Genomic DNA, 24,317 nt, shown 5'->3' on the forward strand with positions numbered 1-24,317 from the left:
CCACAGATATCACTGATTGAGTTATATACTGAGTTTGTCACCTTCCTGAAATGGACAGACCATCACTTTGCAAAGCCATCCACTGACAACTTTAAAAGTTATCCATTGAAAGAAATCCATAGAAATAAACAGTTCTTCTAAGTTAAAAAAAAAAAAATCTGATTATTACTGATAGGCAGAAATTTGCAGGTGTGAGAAGGGCACAGAACTATAGACATCCAGGATCAAGTGTGGACTCCTGGAGTGCATTTATGCAGTTGGGTTTTTACACAGCTCCTGCTGCTGGAGGTGGCAGATGAGACACAGATTTGTTTCTCTGAAGGATGACTACAGAAACCAACTCACCTGGGTCATCAAATTTGAATCTGAAAACCCAAATGAGATCACCAGATTTGTCCTGTACAGAGAGATGCACTTATTTATCCACATCTAGCATCTATCCAGAGCTTCTTTTGGTTCTTTCATCCAATTGCCTTCCCAGAGAAGTAAGAGCACAGATGATGGGAAAGGCTACACCCTAAGATCTTACCCTGACATGAGACTCATCAGGATTTACTAGGCTGTTGGCCTGATATACGTTGATATGTTGACCTTTCAATTCACTGTTGAAATAAAAACCTCAAAATTTGGCAATTTTAAGGCACATCACCAATAGACCAGTTCAGTGCACAAGAGTGTGTGTAGATCCCAAACTGGCCATCACTGCCAAGTCTCTGTTTAGAAAGACTAGGCTGCGCTGATCTGTTTGGGACTGGGATCATAGTCCACACTGCTTATTTTAAGAGCTGTGAACTTCTTTCCTAAAATTGTACTATATGCAGCAGACAAACTTCTCTGGTCTCCAGTGGAAACAGTGCACAAAGAACTTCGAGCTCTCTGATTATTTTTTATCTTATATTCTCTATAAAGAGAGTCACAGCACAAACTTCAGCAAAGCATGGCTTCTAAACTACACTCCCAGCTATTATCTTTTTTGACATGGATAATAAGGCTGACCAAGATAAAACCCATAAATAAGCCCACGGTTAACCATGTAATATACACATACCCTTAGTTCAGATGTTCCTGAACTAATTTGTATCCTAACTTGCCCAAGCATATTGTGGCTATAGCTCAGACCAATACATGTACTGATGCAAGTCTTCTTGCTCCAGGTCGTATTCTCTACAGTGCCAGGAAGTCTTCCAAATGTGAACTCAGACCAGGAGAATGTTCTCTTCTGCTTCATCTTTCCTACCCACTTTTTCCACTCCAACCTCAAAACTCGTTCCTTGGCTACTTTTACCAACTTTTCATACCTAAACAGAGCAAAATCTCATCCACAGCATTGATATTTAATGAAGAAACTTACCTAAACCTAGGGGGCACTGGGAGAAAGAGAGAATGAGAAGATCTATTTCCTAGAAGGATTAAAATAATTTCATTTAGGCCACTTGATAGGAGATTATAATATTTCTGGTTATCTTTACCCACCATCTTCATGACTTTTTTTCACATCCTGATAATTGTTAAGCACATTCTCTAATAGTTACTTGGTCTTCTATTTCTGAACCAAATGCTTCTCTTTGTATAAAGATACAGGTAAAAGTTATCAGACAGCATGAATCAGCTGATTCAAATACACAAGTATCCTTTTATCAAGTATTCAGAGGGGGTTTGGCTTCCTGAACTGTAACCATTACAGATTAGTGATAGGACAAATGTCAAGTAATAACAATAAGAAAGGAGTGTTTATTTTGTGATTTCAGAAATTCTACATTTCTTCCAAGAGAAAAAAAAAAAAAAGAAAAAAAGAACGAGTTGTAACAAAAAATGTATAGAAAAAAAGACTTGTTAGATTGCAATGAGAAAAACAATTCAAAATTCATATTCTATCTTTAAAATTTGGTTCTACAGACTTAAGGGAGAAAAAAAACCCCTTGTAAATTGAGTTTGTATGCCATTCTGTTCACAGCATTATGCCACCATCACCATAGTTTCTGAGCACTTCCTAGCACTGTGTTAGGTGACATTAGCATTTGTCACACATGGAATTTATCACAGTGAAATTATTTATTACTATTCTTAGCAATGAAGATAATGGGAATGGGGGTGGGAGAATGTATTGAGTGAGAAATGAGACTTGCATATATGGACATGTTTTGTTCCTGCAAGGGTTGGAGTTGTTCATGCCTCTATAAGCAGTGGTGGGAAAGTGTGGAACTCAGTCCACGCTACAGCCTGCATGATAGCACACTATCAGCTGCCTAATGTGGTTCAAATATAGAAATGCATATTTTAAATGCAAGAGATCTTTTCAAGGCAAAAAAAAACACCAAAAGAACAACAAAAAGATTAACATACACAAAAAAATTCCCTCCCTCCCTGTTTTTACTCATAAGGTTGTTTAAATATGTCCTTGTAAATTTATGAGAATGCAGACTATAAGAGACTTCTTAGTCTACTCACTGTAGTCTCTTCCAATGTCAGGCAAATGTGCTATATAAAAACACATGAAAAGTTGCCTGAGTTCTCATTAAAGCCAGCTAAGCTGCCTCACTGACTACTTCTATTGGGCAGCTTTTTCTAATTTCATTCCCACCATGGTTTAATACTTTTAATTTGAAGACTGAATATATTCATATGCAGTTCACACTTTTTTTTTCCATGTTGTTTGTTTGAATAGCTCTTTTCTTGCTGGAGATTTATTGTATTTGTAGCACCCACCAACTCCTTTCTCCAGTTATATTTTAGATATATTTTGTGAAACAACCCCCAGGTACCAGGACGGTTGGGTTCTGTCTGCGCTGACAGGTCAGCCCCTTTCCACATCTGCTTACCTTTGGTGGCATGTATTTTACTGCATGCTGTATATCTGGATTGGGAATGTGTAGGAGGTGAGCTGAAAAGTGTGAAACTAGGAAGGCATTTAGGGACAAGGGAGCGGCACAGCAGAGGGGGGCAGCAGTGGGTATAAGTAGGAAAAGGGTTTGGTGTGGCTGACCAAAGACAAATTATAGGTTCAGTGATCAGCAAATGAACACATCCAAGTCTCAACAAGAGTAATTAATTTCTAACATCTTGACACATGTAATGTATTTTATTAGAGAGGTAAAAATACTATAAACTATCTGAAATCTTGTCTTTCTCTTGCCACACATTATTCTCCTGCACAATACAAATATATTCAAAATTAAGTGTGTGTGATGCCAGTGCTGGGACATTCTACAAAGTGCCATAAGTGGAAACAACACAAAGCGATGGCTAAAGTTCTGTTTGAATGCCAGGAGAGTATCAAGGCCATGTTTCCTGCCTCAGAGCTTGTGAAATTTAACAGGGCATTTTCTTTTTTATTGAGCAGTCACTCAGCTTCTATAATTCTCAGCTGTTTATGTAAGTGTAAAGTAAAGATTACCAAGGACAATAACCCCAGGGGACTAAGCACAGCTACTACTCCACTTTAAAAATTAAGCCATGGAAAGTATGCTAAAATAATATCACAGAGTGGTTTAAACCCATAAAAAGCAACGAAATTCCAAGCCAAGGCTGGAAATCCAGACTGACAGTCTCTCTTAACCCCAGGTCTAGAAAAGAATATGAGTGAGGCCAGTACTTCTGGGGTGCAAACCAGATTCATAATACCATCTTAATGCAGCTTTCGTGATTTCATTTCCCATCAGATCTTCCTCAGCCTCACTCTGCTTTGCTTTTAAAATAAATGTTTATGGTTATTCATTTTACAAAACGTTAACAATTTAAGGCCAGATCCCCTGTGCTCAAGTCAGAGAAGATGGGAGCAGCTCCAAGCTCTCTCCTTCCACTCCTCTAATCTTCAGCTTGAAAAACTGCCTTTGGTGCACTGCTTTTGCATTGCTTAGCATTTTGCTCTGGTACACTGCACTGCCAATTCTGCCTTCTTGCCTCCAGCCATGCCCTCAGCCCTCGCATGAACGCTGGGAGGGTGCACAGCAAACACTGCCTGTCATGCACCAGGGAACTCCCTGGTACCAGGGGGAGCTGATCCCACCTGTTTGGGCCTCTACTAATTTCTTTTTTTTTTTTTTTTAATTGCTGAAGTAGTTCATACAAGCAGGACCTGATCTACACTTCCTCGAAATAACACTGGGTTCCGATGGCTCTGAACTACGAGAGGCAATGGCACATTTAAAAGGAAACATGTCCTTGCCTTATAGGCAAGACTTTTTAAGATGTATTTGTAACATCAAAGAGGTTGCTCCTTACAGTAAAGCTGGACAGGAGTTGTTTCCAATTTCCAATGTTTCAAATGTTTTTTCCAATTTCAGATTTTTTTTTTCTGAAAGGTCAAAACTATTCTTGGGCCCTCACTGGGACCAACTTAGACTGCCAAAGCTTTTTTGTGCAAAGAGACTCCATGCGCGTACCAGAGGAGCCAGTAATGTTCAGTGTGTGCATGAACATGGCTTATAACAAAGCACATGATTCATTCTGGGGCACTGAACTGTAGCTTTTCATATCCAAAATGACTTCCCTGAACACCAGCTTATTTTACTGTGTTTTTGCAAATGCCTCCTTGTCACATCTGGCCAACTCTGTATCAATAATTAAATATACACTGCTACAGTGACTGATGTATGGTTCCCTAGCTTCTACATGAATACCCTGACTCCATGGCTATAGAATCAGTCTCCCTTGTTTTATTTGGCTTGGTGACTGTTTAATTATTTAAACAAAATGAAAGCTTTAGAAGCCTGTGAGTATTTAATATCTCTAAAAGACTTAAAAAGTCTTTAAGGGCTGGGCTGGGCAAAGTTCTCTTCCCAAAAACATACACATCCTCTAGGAAGGTTGAGCATCTCCAGAAAGGCACCGTGTGATCTCTGTAGGATCTCCGTGTTCACATTTAAATCCCAAAAACTTGATCACTCTGTGCAGTGTTGTCCTACTTTTATGCCAGTTCAGGGCAAGACTTAATTTCTGGGAAGTTTTCAAGCTCTTCACGTGCAACTGTCTTCTCCTCTCCATTTTTGGTACCAAACAGCTGTGTTTTCTGCACCCCGTCAGTTCTGACCTCAGCCTTAGTATGGAAAGAGCCATTTTAAGCTCTTGCTCTGACTGAAGTAAACATTAGCAAGGTCTTAAAACTGGATGCCTTACCACCTAACTATTAAACTCTACGACGATGAGAATTTGTCTCTGTTAGTTTGACCAGAACTGCTGTTCTTCTGCAGCTTTCAATACATGTCCATTAGAATACTGCTTTTTAACCTGAGGCTAAACACAATGTAGAAAGCAACTAGGAAAGTAAACCCTCCACCACATAGCAATCTATGTCTTTACTAAAAAACACATAAGGGTCTGCAAACTTAAGGTTCAAAAGTAGTTTATACAGATCTTTAAGAAAGCAGAGCACACCTCATCCTTCACTGAGAGCCTGTTTCATTAAAAGTATATCCACTTTAAATACATGCAAACACAGACCACTTTTATAATTATATTTTAAAAAGACAAATGACAAATAAAAAAAGTAATCAAAGGGTTGGCATGCCTGCAGAGTTTCAAACCCAAACAATTATCATTTTTGGATTTCCCTGTTAGATGCTGAAATTAGGAGTACTGTGTGGAAAGGCTGCCAGGATCTTATCACTGGGAAATCAACAGGAAAGCCTTAGAGCCCTTAATAGGAATGTTGTAGTGCAGATTTTAGGCCAATCTTTCCATATTAGGAAGGTAAAAGCATTAAGTTGCAACTGAGAGAGAGATTTCAAAAACGTACTTAAGGATCGTTCTTTATTAAATTATGGACAGTTATGAGAGTAATTTCTAAAGGTTTCAGTTTGATTCTTATCTGGTTTTAAATTAGTTTTAAACTTTCCATACAGAAATATAGCACAAGAACTTTACTTAGAGTTGGAAATCATCTTCAACTTGTGATACAAAAAATGCTGTCTTTCTACTTTTATGCTTATTTTGGACAGTACTTAAATTCTAGAGAGCTTGAGGTTCATCAGCCTTTTTATGTGCGACTGTCTTCTCCTCCCCATTTTGAGCAGAAAGCAGTTGTGGTTTCTGCACCCTGTCAGATGTAACCTTAGTGCTAATTTGGGAAAAGCAGTTCTCACATTTAGTGCTGAAAGACTGATAACCGAATCCACAAAGGAATGACACATTTTCAGCGATGAAGTACAGGGGCTGTGGACAATGGCTGAGCTTTCCCACTGCATAAATCCTCCTGACTCAGCTGTCGTTGTGCAAATCTACTGACAAAAGCAGATTTTGCTTGCATGATTGGGCTTTATGTCATCATGACTATCATAACAAAAGTGGATGTTGGTTATCTTTACCATTTTATTACTCTAGCAGGTACCAAGATAGATGGATATGTCCATAACCCTTGTACTTTACTGTCACCTGAAGTCCAGAAATCTTGTTTATTGTTATAATAAAATAACCAAATGAACAAAATTTCTGGGGTACTGGACAAGCACAGACTCTAGAACTGAAATGTTCCCACAGTAGTGTACATGAATTATGGCAAAAACTAAATTTAACAGCATAAACATCATATTCATACAACTTGTCATATTAAAATACAGATCCATATAATTTGTCATGTACATATTTAGATATGTGTATCTAATGTATGTTATATAGAGGTTGTTAATCCAACCTGCAATAGCATCTTGTGGTTTTAATTATGAATTAGGTACTGAATTTGTTATGGATTGTACATATAGTTAATGTGATATTCAGTATGATACTAGAAGTTCTTGACTAGCTAATAAGAAACTGTGTTTCAAAATGTACTCTGCTCTTATACATTAAAATTTGTGTGAACAGTTTGCATCAAATTGCAAAACTACATAAGAAAACCTGAACCTCAGCAGAGACATAAATAACATGACTAGGAGTGAAAAATGGCTAAGAATTAAATATTTTGTGAATTCAAAACCAGAATGCAAGCAGCATATACAGCAAAAGTAGAGTTAGTTAACCTTTCAAAAATTAAAATATAAATTAACTCAGTAAATAGAGTTAGTATTAGTTAGCTACAGTTAGCTTTTTTAGACAATGAATTCTCATTTCCAAAATGCTCATATCCTTGTATAGCTAAAGCTAAGCATAATTCTATTTGAGCTGTTGGAATTTTGACTTCAGTAGAACTTGGATTGAGTACTCAGATGCATTCTAAACTATTTTGGTACAGGAAGCCAAAACAAGATTTTCTCTGAAACTATCCTTCTCTCCTCATACACGCAAATAAACAACCACAGGCTTGATTAGTAATATCCACACAATAATGTAACCTTTGTGCCTTGTTAAAATATTGGACATTTTGAAACCAAAATGCTTGGCATGGCCAAGACCCCTTTCACTTTTTCCAAACTCTTCACAACTCTGACTTGCTCAGGAAGTTCTGCTGATTGACTTTCTGTTGGACTTTTGTGGCCAGTATCAGATTCCATTCAATCCAGTAAAAAATTAAAGCCTGTATAAAGCCTGTATAAGGCTCTGGAGGTACTTTGTGTTGATGTCTGGCTGATGCCTCCACAAGCCCTAAGCTTCTGTCTAACTTGCATGACTGTGTTCCCTGTAGTATCTGTATGTGTTTTAAACTTAATCACACTGCTCAAATCTCAGTGTAATCAAAACAAAAGTGCTCCTTTATAAATCACTTTTTATTAGTTTAACTGGTCTAAGACAAAATTCTGCTCCAAATAAACGAGGGGTGGATTTGTCACAGATGTTGCTGGAGTGAAGCTGTGTGATAGTCTTTAATGGATAGAGGAATGTAACCATCGAGATGTACATTTTACATACCATTTAGCCACCGGGAGTCATGCTGCTCTGTTCTGATGGGATGGTGATGCCCCAGAGTTCGGAAAATGGCAAAGTCCCTGCCCATGAAGTCTGCTGCTGTGCCAGAGTACAGTTCTCCATCTGTGGGAGGACATAATTGTAAGCAACATTCCTTAATTTTCCAGTCATGGTAAGTCAGAGAAATCTGTTGGTCCTATGTTCATATTACTCTAATAGGGATAATGAGAAAATTACAAAGCAACAAGCCATATGCAATGTATTGTCATTGAAAATAGATGATTAGACCCACTTTCTCACTGCAGAGCTTAATTGTAACCTCTTGCAAATGAGCTGTATCTCCTGACTGCTGGTGCAGCCACTTTTCAAAAATATGTTTGAATTCTCAGGCTGGAACAGTGGCAGGCAGTACACTTCACCCACGCAGGTATGCAGCCTCAAAAATCCTACCTAAATGTGAAATTGCCCTGTTTATAACTGGAATTTGGACTGGAGGTTCTTCCCAATCTACTGGTTTTTTGTGACCCTGGGAACCAAAGAGTCCAACTCATTCACTCTTGCCTCAGAAAGGCCTTAGGTCTCTTCATTTTTTCATACAGAAACTGTGTGGCTTCTTGTTTGGTTGGTTTGGGGTTTTGTTCTTTTTCTTTTTTTTTAAATTTTTTTTGTTTTTTCTGCGCAAGCAGATCCTCAGAAAACAGTCTATTCCACAGGAAAGACAGAACACTCCTTTCTCCTTCAGCCACCTTTGTAACTGTGATACTGGCAAAGGGCAACAGCTAAAGGAGAGAATAAACAAGATTATTCCCTGCTACCTTGACCCCCACAGTGAACAAATGAACTCAAAATTATCTGTGACACTTCAGCCCATAAATGGCACATACACAACCTAGAGGGAGAGAAAACTCATCCCAATGTGTCCCTTCTCAGCCAGCTAGAAGTACCATGGAAGAGGCAGAGGGAGACACTGCCTAAATTCAAAGGAGCAGGTCGAGTTAAACACCTGCCAGCTGGCAGAGCGAGTAATAATAATAACTACATTGTAACGAAACCCAAAGAAAAGAACCAGGGATCCAAGTACAACACATATCTCTCTGGCATTAATGTAGAGCTTGTCCATGAAACTACTCTGAAATCAAAATGCTAAAAATGCATTTTTAGGACTGTGTCCTTGTACATTTGTATGTGAAATGAAATACTCTACCCTATACTGTTAATATGAAATTAAAAAGTATTATTCCTTCCAACTAGTATTTTCAAGCTACCCATATTACACAGGTCCCTTGTGAAAAAAGACAAGTTTGAGGATAAGATAACTCTTTCTTTAGCTAAGGTAATAAATTTTTCATGGTCATGATGAACTCTACCATATCCTCATTTTAAAACACCCTTTAGGAACAAGTTTATAATTTTCATGGCAATTTTAGATATTTCCATGGTGGGACAACCAGATCCAAGCATGTCTATTGGATATCACTGGCATCTTTTCCCCAGAACACTGATACCATGAAATTGAACCTACAGTGGCTCTATACCATATGGTAGCCATGAAAGTCAGGAAGGGTGAAAACATGATAGCAGAAAGGCGTGGGATTGAATGAATTCACAGCAGAGATTAGAAGCAAATAGACCAGTCGCGCCCAGCAGGAGGTATAATCAGAAGTGAAACAGAACAGCATATCATTAATTAACAATTTATCATTCTTCTATGTCATTTTCAACTTTTTTTTGAAGGGGAGACAATCACTTAATTATAGTGATTATTACGTACAGAGGATGCAGCTGAGATTTTAAAGATCATAAAACCTTTTTTGCCTGTGAAAAGGGCTTTGATGCTATGCTTAACCTTTCTTTAACCTTATCTTCATTTTCTTGTCTTTCGGTCCCTAGTGAGTTCTGATAAATCAATATAAATCAAAGGGGAAAGAAAAAACCAACAAGGTCTATTTTTCTTCTTAGTTATCAACTATCTAAAGGTCAGTCAACCAAGAAAAAAATCTACATTTAATACTAAATTATTAAAATTAAACCAAACACAGTTCAAAAACTTATTAAAATTACATATTTCAAATAGAACTCTGTTTTTGGCGCCTCAGCTTCTAACTCGATATATAAACATCACTGGAAGTAACATATTTTCTAGGCTGTGCTCAGCTCAACTGACACTTTTTCATCAATGGTGACAGGATAAAAGTTTTGCCAATAACTGGCTTCAGCATACTGCAAATGGGGAAGGGGCTGTAGAAAACTAGCTGACCTTTCCATCCTTTCTCCTACAGCTCCTCTAAGTTTCAGTATACTTAGGCCAGTGCCTGCAGTTTGAACTAATTTGCTGTAGTCATGCAAAAAGGCGAATTTGACTTCTTCCAGACAGAAATACCAAGAAATACCATTTTTTTTGTAAGGCTTTAGATAATTTTTGCTAAATTCAGGGTAAGCCTCAAGTCATGTCCCAGATGTGCACATCCTTTGAGTTAGTGCTGTTCAAAAGCTATATGAGGATTTTGCCTCCTGTCTAGATAGAAGTACATTCATCTTTGTTTCCCTGTGCACATTTTCTTTGGACTGAAATTTACTCATTGCTGGTCTGGAAAATGATTCTTCAATGTCGTGTATAGTCTTCACTGTGTTATTTCTATTGTCAGCAGTTTTAAAAGAAGTTTTCATTAAATTTAAGAAGAAAGTGGAAACTAATAATTTGAAAACTGACAAACATTTCTGAAAGGGATAGAATGAAGCAGGGAAAAAGCTGAACAAAAACTTGTCACTTTATATTTCCAGCCCAGCAGCGCAAAGCAACAACTGTCCAGAACTAGCTGATGACCCTCAGTTGTTCATATAAGAAAAAAGTCTGTTTTGGACAGCAACCACCTTAATCTAAAGGAGTAGCATGCTGACACATGAATGCAAACAGAAATACATATATTGACTGTACTAAATAAAGAGGCAACAATTAAAGTCCGTAGTAATGCTGATTTTTAGAAGGAAGGAACCATTTTCGCCTGTTCTGTTCGTCATCAGCATGGAACTAGAAACAACTCCCCAAGATCGTGAGATACACAGATGCTAAAGGCTAAACAATACACATTTATTTGGTAAAGTGTTCCTATTCAGCTCTTAAACAGGATTACATTCTTAACAAAAATAATTTGTGGAGAGTACAGAAGTGTAAACTTTCCTTTGGAAGTAATAAGGAAGTTGAACAAATGAGGAATATAGGCAAAACCAAGACTTGAATGTCATGACTACTCTCACTGGTAAAAGGGTTCACAAATTAAATCTATCCTTGGGTAAAAGGTTTATTCACTAAAGTTGAGATTTGCAGACATAGAGCTCACTTCACTTCTTTTAAAGTCAATAACTGAAACTTCCCAGAAAGTAGAGTAATTCTAAAATTCTGAACCTCATATGTACTTAGTATCTAATTTCTAACAAATATAATACTAAAGTTCTTAACTGATGAGAAGCTACTGTATTTCAGATCACATTAATACATATTGGGGAGTATTAAGTTACCTAAATGGATTTTAAAAAATGAAAAATGCAGTAATTGTTAATTTGTAAAAGAAATTATAAACTGTAAAAGAAAAAAAAAATCAGTTGAACACAGGAACATAAAACAACTTTGAGGATTCTGGATCACCAAAGCTTTTGAAAATCCCAAAGGGTCATTTCCTAAACACAAACTGACTGATACTGGTGTCTCCTTCTCTGAAGGTTTTTTCCAACTATCCCAATACAGTTGCTTTAGTCTATTGCGTTCAGGGATATTTCCTCCTGTGATTATATTCCTTGGAAACCAAGTTGCCTCTCTTTTTCCTCCTGAACTGGATTAATCACTAGTGGTGCCCAGGGATTTCTTAGTCTCTACATTTTCATGCATTAGCCCACTCAAATGGAGATTGTTTAGTTAGCAGCACATAGATGGGAATGGCTGAATAGTGTCTTATATTACTAGGAGCTAGTTATATCATGTTCCCAGATGGCATTTACTTTAGAGTAGGGTAGCAATAGCTAACTTTAATGAACAACTGTTAAAAAAACAATGAAAAATGTTTGCAGGTGGACGGAACAAGGAATGTATACTGGCAAAATACTGGAACAATTTAATAATGATGAACTGTTTATTTTGGTTTTGTTTTGGTGTGGATTTTTTTTCAAATACTATTGATTTTTCTAGGAGAGAGGGAAAACTGAAGATCCTCTTTACACTTACAAGAGTTTATTTCAGCTGAAATACAGAACAGACCTCCTAGGTACTAATGGTTATTAATAATCTGAAGTTATCTTTTGCAAATTAACCTTGGTGTTTTGCCCAAATTCCTCTTGGTGATTACACTTCACTTACCTAAGATTTACTCTCTAGTATGGTGTCAAGAACATACTCTTCTTCCACACTTTTCAGAATCTCTGTTTAGTGTTTCTGATGAAGAAGAGAGGTTATATTTCCCTCCTGTATTTAACCATATAAATTACTCTTCTCAGCTTTCTTTTATCTTCCTGATAGTTACTTTGCATTACTAATTATAACACTGCATTTTAATGATTGCTGGGTAATTGCTTTACATAGTTGCCCTCTTAAACCTTAGATAAAACCATGGTCAATTGCGAGGACAAATATTCTGGCACATGAGGGGCCAGGAGTAGCTGAGTTATTGTTCAGCTCAGGAGAAGGGAAGAAGCAATCTATCCACGTCCTTTTTGATGTGAGACCTTTGTGGTCAAGAGTCTCCTCTTGCCTTCATGGCTGTTCTCACTACTTCACTCCAGTGCTACCTATTTCAGAGAGCAGTTGAACAAAACCCCTTCTATGCAGTCATTGCTTAGCCAGTTCAGACCCTGTTTCTCACCTATTTTGGTGGGAGGAAATTCTTTTGCCTTGGGTCATCATTTTACCATAAAATGTAAGTGTTTGTTTTTTGGCAAAGAGGAGTAAGACATTGAAAACCAGTGGTGAACCTGGTGTACACTGTGAAATATACACTCTGCATAAAGGATTGAGGTAAATAATCACTAACACAATATGACTGTGAGGCAACTATGAAGAGGCAGAGAAGAAAAGGTGCTTGTGTTTAGGATACCGGAATGTTGCTTTTAGCCTCACCCTGAAGTAGAAATTAGTCACTGGCTTTGAATGTTGAATTTGCACCATTTTCCATTGTGTTAATATACCCAATGGCTCTCACTGAAGCCTGATTGAAAACAAAAGGTCATGCCCTGTCTACTCTTTATTAGAAGGAAATATAAACGGAGTGAAAATCATAGTGATAGGAAGTGGGCTCAAGAAAGCAAAGATGTTTTAAAGACATGCAATCTAAGCCAAGGGAAATAAGATAATCATATTTGTGCCGGACTGAGCAAAAAAAAAAAAAAAAAAAAAAGGAATGTGAAAAGCTAGACACTGTTGACTTTGTGCAGTTGCATACCGGGTATACCACGTAATACTGGCTTGTCATCATTCTCTTTCTTTATTGTATATTAAAGTAAATAGTAAAGCTATTCGCTTGAGAGTTGCTCTGCCACAAATTCAAGTCGCTTCAGGCACTAATTTATACACTGGCCTTTTAGACACACATTTTTTTTCCTTTCTGTTTGTACAGGGTACAAGTTGGAGCAAGATCTGGATGTCTTTCCTGTTTTTCCTGTTAAAAAGTGTGTGTCCCCAGGGTAGCTCATCACCTGGGATCATTACATTCTAAGATCAGGAAATGAGGCACACTTAGGACTAAATTTCTGTTGCTGTCTATTTTGAATAGCTTAATTTTTAAATGCAAAGTAAATATAGTAAGTGTAGACAGTAGGCAAGGCCCTAGACTAACAATATGGACAAAGCCCTGGAGAAACCAATCTATTTGGTTATGTGCCATTTCCCAAAGACTTCTGAGATAAAGAGAATCTGCAATTTTCTGAAACTATTTTGGATTTGAAGTTGAAATAAATTGTGAGAAAGTTACATGTTAAGGATAAGGTGGCTACACCTAGGCAGAGTTGTTACGGAAAGAAGGATCTGTTTCATTCCTAATTTATTCTCACAAAACATCTTTTTGCCTTTTTCTGAGAAGGGGAAGGAATAACAATGGACATAATTAATTCAATTAGATAAGTTAAATCAATTAGACAAATTCAATCAATTGCATTAGTTCAATTAGATTGACACAGTCCAGTTGCTCTATATTTACATATTCCATGAAATGAAGTATTACCAATTCAGAAACACCTAATTTATTTAAATCCTTTTGTTCTGGGCAGGAATGTAATTGTGTTCACTGTCAGACAGCTCTCTTCAGCTGAAACATCACCTGAGGGCCTAGACCTGTGGCTGCTTATGTGTCTCAGCTCACACACAGGTACAGTTGAGTGATAAACTTTCCTTGGCAGCAAAACTGATGTAAGGAATTACTTGTTCCTGCTCTCACTTTGCTCTCAGCTGTGCTGGTGTGACCACCAGTGTGTCCAGCCTGTAAACTGGGTGATTAAAATGCCTCGATCTAGAAGTGAGAAGGAAAAACACTTTGCAGAATCAAGGCCTTGCAGGGTATAAAGCAGCTTTTGTGATACCCGAATCTTGGTTTACATCTCAAGATACCTGGGTCAACTGTATTCAAAGTGAAACCAGAATTACCTTAACCTAGAAATAAATTGCATAAAAGAAAAACCTGTCATAGGTGCTGCAAGGAGGAAAAAAAAGCAGAAAATCAGCAATTATTTACAGTGACTGCACATCTCACTGAACTTGTTATGTGGTACCTACCTACTAAAAGCGAAGCTGTCAGCAGTTTGGGATCATAAGGGCTTTTCCCCCGCCCATTTTCAAAATGTGAATCTGCCATTCTAAAGATGTTGTCCTGTGAGATAAATAAAAAAAAAAAGGAAAAAGCAACATTATTTGATGAAAGAACACTGATGAGTGAGTTGAACACAAGAGAGTGCAGAGGGTGCAGTTTATGTGATTCATACTGGGGTTTGTGGCTTAAGGAAGTCAAATTACAATGAGTGAGGATCTGCTAGAAGTGCCCACCTCCTAACCAGTATGTGCTGAAGGCTAGTCAAAGGCACAAATACACATGCACAGCTCGAGTCTCTTCTGTTCTACTTCACATATAATTTACATGGTTTTATAGAAATCTTTTTGCTTTCACTTAGAATACATTTGAGTAATAGTAACTAATGAATCAGGAATGTGAAACTTTTATCTGAAAAAAAATAAAACCTATTTCTCCCTGACTCTGCTTTTCTGAGATATCCCACAACATGACATGATGCTAAATTCTGCTTTTCCTAGCCTGAGTATTAGTGACTTACTATTTCATACATCCTCAAATTCAATTTTAACTGCATCAGGAGAGCTTTTTATCATTATTATTATTCAGAACCATGCAACGAAACTTTTAAAATATACAAGCTGAGGGTAAAGCATATGGGGATTTAAACTGAGATTAAAAAGGGCCTCAGTCAACACTAAGTCAAACAGAGGTCAGTAAATCCAAAGCAATGGGCTTTTCAGTATATTTAATTACTTTAATTTAAACTGAGGGACCAAGTCTGCCAATCAATTTGAATAGTGTGTTTATCTTATGTTTTGGACTGAGGGTAAAACCAGAGGAACTGATGCTTTTTGCACAGAAGATTTCTACATTCACAGAAGACTTGTGGAGGCCACACCAAAACCTGATGTTTCCATTTCCCACTTGCACTGTGGTTAATTTGCATCGACACCTAATTAAGTCAAGGAGCCCCAAAAAGAAGAGACTGATCTCCACCTTGGAAGCAGCATTCTCCTTGGTACCCTGCCTTCCCCTATCTTACTCATCCATACTGAGCCCAGGCATGGGCCAGACTAGTGACCAAAAAATGGTGTTATTTCAAACCTATGGAGTCCATGTTTCCGAAAGTAAGTCCCAGGCTATATCTTTTATTACAGGTTTGTTCAATTACATCATGCTAGTACATATCTCTGTGTATTTACTACATATTTTCAAAAGAAATTCATCAATCAGATGAATTTCACATTTCACTCCATTTACTGAAGAAAAAGGTGAAGGGAAAATGGACTGTTAGCAGGATAGTAATCTGGAGGGGCTTACTGCACTGTAAGATAAAAAGGTTGGACATCATCAAGTTTGATCTCAGAATTCAAGTTCAACCTCCTAAGGCATGTTCTTGTACATGTACCCTGCCTGATTATGTTTATAGTCATCCTGTATATGTAATATCTTAGACAGTATTAAATGTCTTTCTTTCCCTTTGTCTTTCTTTCTATTTCTTAATAGCATAGGTACATTTCTTATTTCTCTCCCGTTTTCTGACTTTGCTCCTTCTAACCAGAAATGAATAAATAACCAAAAAGAAAAATATTTTTGAGATTCTACTGTAGGCCCCATACCTAGATCTTACACAATAAATAAAAACAGTACATTGAGGAGAATGTTAGACCTAAACTTCAATAATAGAAAATGGCACTAATGCTACAAGCCATTATTGAAAAATGTTATTATCAATCTATGTTTTAGTGGCATTTCTTCTTAGTAGATGATAACTGCTCAACTTGCACACCAATGGATATTTGATAAGGCTGTAAAGTCAGTGGCATAATAGTTAAGGCAGAACATATCCCCAAGATAATCCCATGTGTCATTATAAAACAAATAAGAAACAGATGTGGAAAGTGATTTGGTGTAGGAAGGATCTGATTTTTGACTGTATTCTTCTGGGTTATGTCACTGTAACTGTTGATATTGGTGTGTAGCAGGTAAGAATGAGCGGAGAACCAGGTCAGCATAAGTCAGAGATGATCTATCCTTCTCTTCGAGTTTGTGGAATAAAACATTTGAAATAAGAGGCATGACATGTAAATCCCACAGTGTTTTTGTATTTCAGTTAAAATGCAATGAGGAGACATGTACTGTAAGTTTCCAAATGTATGGGTGAGTAATGATGACAATAAATACATCACTGTTAAGTGTCAAATAAATGCATCATGGTTAGTCTGAGGCCCCAAGGAGTTTTGATAAACATGCTATAGGGAAGTCTAACCTGTCACAAATAGGGCAACTTGCCCAAAAAGCTTTTTGGGTGCTGAAGTCAAACTACCTCTATCTAGAAATCAACAATAAATACAGGCAACAGAGGAATAAACTCTTTTCTACGTACTTTTCATTCTCATTTTGAAAACCTAGGAAGCAATATGACTACTGATAGGCACTTGATTATACTACTCACTGGTCTGCAGTATTTGCACCCAAATTATGCCCTGAGATGCCACAACAGCAAAAGATGAGATGAGAAGTCAATGTCAATATTTCAGGGTAAAATTTCACTTCATTTTCAAGGTGTACTTGATCATTTTCCAAAGAGTTAGTCTCTGGTCAAAAAATTTGGGTTATGCTCCTGGTGTTTTAAGTCCTGTCCACCTAAATTACACCTGGAGACCTGTGTGCAGGCAGCAGGGAGGGAGATGGCAGCTCTTGGGAAATGACTTGGCAGGAAGGTGAGTCTGCCTGGAGATAGCAAAGACCAAGGTTCTGCTCACAGATTTAGGGGACTGTGTGAGTGTGGTCCTTTCTGAATAGTGCAGATAAGCTGTCAGCTAGAAAGAAAGCACACTGTTCTCAGAAAAATCCTGATCAGTTAATAATTTTGCTGCCTCTTGGATTTTTTCAGTTAATTGAATAAAAAGAATGGTACTGCAGTGAATCAGCAAATGCCTGAGCCATAGACAGCAAAAAAACCCTGTGTATTCACCAAATGCTAAATGTTTCAAAGTTTTATGAGGGCTATTATAGAATCAAAGACAAGAATTCATGACAAAGCAAGATTGCCAGGTGGGTGGAAAGTCTCTAGAAATGCAAAAAGAAAAAAAAAATAAAGAAAGGCCTTTGTAACTCAACAATTAGTCCAATTTATTGTCTAAAACCCTTCATTAGTTGCACTGGCAGCCCAAAAGGACATTATAATGTAGTTCAAACCTCTTTTATGGATCCTTGTAGCTAAAAACCTTGCTGTAACATGTTTTATGGGTTATTAAACTCTAGGTTTATATCTTGCTGATGCTTCTTTATAATCCATAGTAAAACTACTGAAAATTAGATTGTTTAGGTCTTGAAATTCCACAAACTCATAAAGACAACAACTGACTGCTGGCTCATGGCATGACATGAATTGTTTCACCTAGTAAATGCCTTGCATGGTAGGAGATAATGCTTCTGGCTCCTTAAAACACATGTTTTCCTGCAGCACATAGTGTGATAGATGGCAAGACTTAGCCAGAAAGAACTACGGTTCAGTCCTGGAAATGAACGAAAAAGTTATTGTGACTTCCCATGATCTGCCACTTCAAGGCTCCAGAGATTTGCTTTCAAACAGCTGAAATACAACTGAAATAACGTGTCATATCATGATACTGAGTGGTGACAAGACATTGCTTTTTGACTAGACTTATTTCATATCTTGTTATTGAACAGCTTCAGTCAGCCAGTGTGACAATAAAACATGATGCTATATATACATAAACATACATATACCAACAGTATATCCATTTATAGATCGATCTATCTATCTATATCTACCCAGAATGGTCATTTCTTAAACCATTTTTTGCGTGTCAGCCTGCAGCTGACCCATCAACTATCTCAACAAAACAAGGACAAGGAAGATGAAAACATACATAGGTTATTGTAAATATATATATTTTGTTTTCCAGTTTAGTACAATTGCCTTGCAAGTAAAAGTATGGTTACTGGGGAAGCACTAACCTATCAGTATGGACAGCGCTGACTGCTGAAATTCCAGGTTATGCTTTTCCCGAACCTTTTCTGGCAATTCTCACAGAACTGCAGAGTCTAATGCAGTGAAACCACTGCTGGTCAGTAATGAATAAACGCAGTGCAAAAAAAATGATCTGAAGAGACTTTGTTGATGGAGTATGTACAGCTACTAAGAAAGTATTACTGGTTTAAATTATAAGGCATAGAATGACAGCAGTGATGCTCCCCAGCCATTCCAGTACAATTGAAGGAACTCATATCCTTACCCTTGTAACCCCCAACCCATAAATAGAAAAGAACACATCTCTAGGGTATCTTTCAGGGATTAGGTGATCTCCACAACAAGCTGTTGAACAAGGAATGGTCCAGAAACATTCAATATGCCAACTATCACAACTTTTGTTTCATGAAAAGGGTAGAGTTGGCCTTAGCTATGAGCATTTTTTACATTAACATTCCCCTTGCTGTTTTGACAGACTCTCTTGTGCTATGATGAAGCATTTTATAAAACAAACTGTTAAGTCAAAAAAAAAAGAAAAGGACAAAATTCAAAACTAACACACCCCACACAAAACCCCAATAAAAATAGCCCCAATAGCTTTCCAGAGTGCCTGGAGTATGACAATGCACCAGGAAGGAGTATCCATTTGGGGGACTTGAAAGCCCATGGCAATGTCTCTTCACTGAGTCAGAAATTGCTGGCATTGAAATATTGTGCTCTCTGTTATTATTCGGTGTTGTAAATACAAAAGGAAAAGCTCCACTTCCCGCTCAGAGAAAAACTTTCAGGCTTGTTAAGGTTTGGATTTATCCCCTCTACACAGAGGCATTAGTTGGGGTGGCTGAATTTGCTGCTCTAGTCGCAGTCAGAGGAAAGCAACAAGTTCCTCTGAATGATGAGTCAGAGCAGCTCAGAACTGCAGTTCCCAAGGGCAGCATCTCTCGTCACAGACCACAGAGAAAGCCTCGTGTGAATTTAGGTCTGAGCTAAGTCTTTCTGAAATGAACACTGCAGAGGCAGTTGATTGGAGACACCTGACTTTGAAAAAAAAGAAATTGATGGTTTTGCTCTTTGGTGTTGTTTTTTCCCTTTTTCTTTTTTTCTTTTTTTCTTTTTTTTTCTTCTCCCTTTCAATATATTAATTCCAGGGAATTTTTGATTTACCTCATGCACAATACAACTTTCTGTGCACACGTTTTATTACTATATCAAGAGTATTTCAGAAAGCCTTTTAAGTAAACTTTACTCTATGAGAAATGATTTATTTATGAATTGTGTTACTTTTCAAGAATAATTTTAAGTGAAACAACTGTGCAGGATATGGCCATGTTGTTATTGTTATTATATTTCCTATTTCACACTTAATCTATTGAGTCATGAAAACTGTTAAATATGAGGACTTTGGTTTCAGGTTTGGGAATCATGCTATTATGGAACTTTTAATGAGAAACTTTTATTAAATTCATCCCCACGGAATGGCTTATTTTTAAAAAAGTGCAAGTGCAAATAAATGTAATGTGAGAAATTATGCAAAAAATACAAATATTAAAACAAATGTAAATGTTGAGGCAAGTGGTAACCATTGGGGAAATAGGTGAAAAGTGATTGAAGCAATAATGCAACTGTTTTAAATCATTAATTATTAAAAAAAAAAAAGAAAAAAGAAAAGAAATGCACACAATGGGCTTCTGACTTTTAGTCTTTTAGTCTTCAGGCTCCATATGCTATAGGGGTTTTACCCACACACATCTGGGGGACACTGGGCTCTGCAACACCTTTATTACGTTTTGTTTTTCCAACTTGAGGCTTAGCAGAATTATAGTTATGGAAACCAGTTTTAAAATCCTGTGGGAAATCACTCTAAGTTACAGATCTTTAGTAAAATCGTGCTCCCAAAGAAAGGCCTCCAGCTTCTGTGGGACCTGGAACTGAAACTTTCTTGGAATCCTGTGCTGTGCTACAGGGGACAGAGAAGGAACTTCCTTGAAAAGCATTTACCTGCAAAACTGCTCATGAGCTCTAAGATCATCTCCCAAACTCTAACCCTCAGGCAGTATGATCACTTCAAGACCTCTCAAATAGTCTCTACATTATCCTGTGTCCTCTTCTTCAGATTCAAAGAGATATTCTTTCTACCAAACCACTACACTTGTAGATATTAATTTTGGTTCCTGAAAATCTTACTTTTGATATCAAAATAAAGAGCTGTTGAAATGATTACCAGCTCCATGCTTCATTGTGTACATTAATGAAAGAAGAACAGAGCTCTTGGTTTCTGTTTCTCCTTTTATCCCATAGGTCACTTCTACTGGAAAGTTTTTCTAGCTTATGATCTTCAGAAGATGCCTTGAGATGCAGCAAATGACTCTGGAAAGCACAAATTTTGAAAACTTGACTCCCTAGGCTGAATTTGAACAACTCACCTTCTCAATAATTCTCTTTCAGCCAAATATCAAACATCCCACACCACTCTGCTTTCTTCTGAAGTTAAATCTACTAATATTTATTAAGTTACCATACACTTTCGCAAAGAGGGAAATGTTTTGTCTCTATCTATCTATCTATCTATCTGCATAATTATAACTCAATGAATCTAGTAAAAGGGAAAACAGCCAACTAGGCTTTTCAGGAACAGCTGGTTCAATCTATTCATTATTCCTAGTTTACGATCAGTAAGTGCTGCTTCTTCTGATTGGGAGAGAAACCAAGTGTCAATGTCAAATAGCGAAGACTTGTTCACACCTGAACATACTAGTCTGCATACTAATATTGGTATTTATATGAGTAATAGCCTCTTCCAAATCACTGTGCAACATATGTAAATAAAAGGAGGGCAGGCACTGTCAAACTGAGCAGCTGTTCAAAAAAGATATATGTGTTTGTGAACTTGCTTTTGAAATATTTCACAAACAAAAGACCCCAGACTTACATGACTTTCATGCAACAGTTTTCTTGGGTTTGGTTTTCTTTTTCCCTGATGATGTCATCTACCTACTTGCACCCATTTTAAACATCTGCCTATTTTGGAAGAAATGTTATAATGCTAAAGCAAATAAATGAGCAGACATGAATTTCATTATAGTGTCACTATAGTATTTATTGCTTCAGAAAATATTTCAAATAAAGAGTGATTAAAAAAAAGAAAACAAACCAAACACACAGTTAACATGAATGACATGTTAACCTTGACTGATTAGTAAAGACACCAAAAATGTCATCCCAATAGCATACCAGACACTAGATACCATCAAGGATATTGAACAATTCTCAGAGGACACTGAGAATTAGAATGCCTTTGTATTGCAACTTTCTGGGTTGTCAAGTGTAATACATCACCTAAGATCACCGTCTGGCTCATATAGGATGACCTCTGGAAATATAACCACCATACAATGACTGTCTGTTCTAGTCAAGTTATTAAATGGTCTGCATATGTAAGGAATAAGATATACAAGCCCAAAACCAGTACACTTCACTGAACTACATAACCTAAAAATCTCAATTCTTTAAGTGTTCTTATTCTTACCCCCAACATATTTTCCATTAAAAATATTTGGAACAGATTCTAATCACTTTAGCAGATTCTACTATTATGTTAAATAAATTATTGGGCCATACTTTACTGCATGATTGTACAAGTTTTCTACAGTTATTTTTAGCATTCAAGACCACTGCTTTCCTCTTTTGTCTTCTGGATTTCCTGTATGTTATTAGACTGTGGTGAGGTCAGGCATCAGAGGAAATAACAGCGGTGCTAACTCCTAGACCCAATGTTTTATGAATTACTGAGCATCAGTGATGTAATGGCAATAAATCTAACCCAGTCTCAGTCTTGTGTCCTGTTGTAAATAAATGAAGTTAGCAAAGGTGTTATTTTATTCAAGAGTCTTCCTGATGAGAATGAAAATGTTTCCCTCGGGGTGTTGTTTGTAAAATTGCTTCTGTAATTAGGGTGCTGTTTAACAAGAGAAAGGTTCTCCAGTTTTCCTGGGGAACTTTCAGTCAAGGGTATCTTATTTACAACACAAAAACGACTGCAAATTGGGGAAGCAACATACAAAAAGGACTTAGTCAAGTGGAGTTAACATATAAGCATATGGCCAAGATTTTCTAATTTCCCAAGTGATTTTGCATACTCCCAAGTTGGGCACCCAATTTAAAACTTGCTCAAGGGCTCTGATTTTCACCAAATAACTTCTTAGACAATTTAAAATTCTGATACTTGAAGCTGTTAGTCTCTTCTGCAAATAAAGGCATTACTTTTAATTCCTAGCAAGGAGAAACCTCTAATATGGGCACATGTCCTCACTAAAGGCTTCAAAAATCTCACTCTAAATGAGTGACAGGATAAGAAGCAAGCCTATAAAAATATTATTAATTCTTTTTCCCTATTATAAGAACTTGTGAGCATGCTTTCAGAGAATTTCTGAAAGTAACAAAGGGACAGAGAAGTACACCACAGCAACCACTGTAACAACTATTAAGCTTTGCTTTTTTTTTTTTAAAGATACTGCAATCTATTTGCAGCACTTCATTCCAAGGTGCCTATAAAGTGTCAGGTCTAGATCAGTGTTTGATACATATGCAGATTTTAAAAAAACATAAACTAAATCTGGCATACAGAAGCTGAAATTCTGACCCTTTGGGCAATTTTGCTTTTCTTGAGGCAAAGCTTAGAACTGAAATCCCTGCAACAAGCACTTCTCTTTCCTTATTGTTCCCTCCACCCAGCCCTTCTGCAGCCTCATTTGATTTTTCTTCATTAGCAAGAAATAATATCCTCAGATTTTAATAGCTGGTATTGCATTAGAGAACAATGCATTTGAAAATGTAAATTCTATTCTACATGTGGAGACATAACTAACAGTAGATATAATTATAACCTCTCTCTGTGACAAGTTGCAATTATTCCTCATGGCACTGTGTTTCAAAGCAATGCATTTCTCATACTGGTCGGGTTTTTTTTATTAAAAAAGTCAAGAATGTTTGATATTTTTTTCCCAGTGCAACAAAAACTTTGCTGAGACAGTAACAGATGGATTTAAGTGAGTTTGATTCAGGGTGACTGAAAAAAGTACATTAAAATTCACTTCTTTATTCACTATCTTGCCTGCTTTTCTAGCACCCAAGACTCTCCAGAAGGGGAGAGAGTCAATGACACTGGCAAGAATATGCTGTACACTCAGCTCATATGTCTATATATGTACCTTCATAAATAGGAATGCACAGTGTCAGTAGGGTTAATCAACATTCAACCAGATAACTCAATTACTGATACTTGTATTTTTGAAGAAGAAACGCAGACTGTCTTTTAACAGAACTTTGGCTCAAAATCCTGGCTCATTGTATAGTGTAGTGTAGTATAGTATAGTTTAGAATGGTTTAGTACAGCATAATATAGATTGACTTTGTTGGCTAAAGCAAACTGACAAACACACCAACCTCTCACAGGAAAAAAAAAAAAAAAGTAGTTCCCTTTAATGTTCTGTTTGATTTCTGCAGTAAACTTTAATGGAATCCAAATGATTTTGCTTTTTTTTTTTTCTTTTTGAGAAAGAAAACTGACATTTAGATTACTCCACATTTCACCACCCACCAAAAGATCACAGCCACCATGAGAAGTGGTCATGGTCATGAATTGGATTATCCAGGACCTGTCTGTGCTCTGCATAAAGTGACGTCAATAAATGCTACAGACTCCAAGCAAGGGTGGTGCCATCCCAAATGTGGTGTGATCCGTGAGACTTTCATGCAGATCTTCTCAGGCCCTACTCTTA

At 37.1% G+C, this 24,317-nt stretch overlaps 1 protein-coding gene across 2 annotated transcripts in view; it reads right to left on the reverse strand.

Moving 5' to 3' along the window:
- The window catches only part of SEMA3A (semaphorin 3A), a 281,004-nt gene that overhangs the window by 51,566 nt on the left and 205,121 nt on the right, over positions 1–24,317 (reverse strand). For both annotated transcript variants that reach the window (XM_017807832.1, XM_017807833.1), the window contains 2 exons: positions 14,528–14,621; positions 7,780–7,899 (listed from right to left, as the gene is read on the reverse strand). In XM_017807832.1, the coding sequence (XP_017663321.1) occupies positions 7,780–7,899; positions 14,528–14,621 (214 nt within the window). The remainder of the gene's footprint in view (positions 1–7,779; positions 7,900–14,527; positions 14,622–24,317) is intronic.

This window comes from Lepidothrix coronata, unplaced genomic scaffold (assembly GCF_001604755.1).
Source record: "Lepidothrix coronata isolate B3197 unplaced genomic scaffold, Lepidothrix_coronata-1.0 Scaffold20, whole genome shotgun sequence".
Taxonomy (NCBI): Eukaryota; Metazoa; Chordata; class Aves; order Passeriformes; family Pipridae; genus Lepidothrix; species Lepidothrix coronata.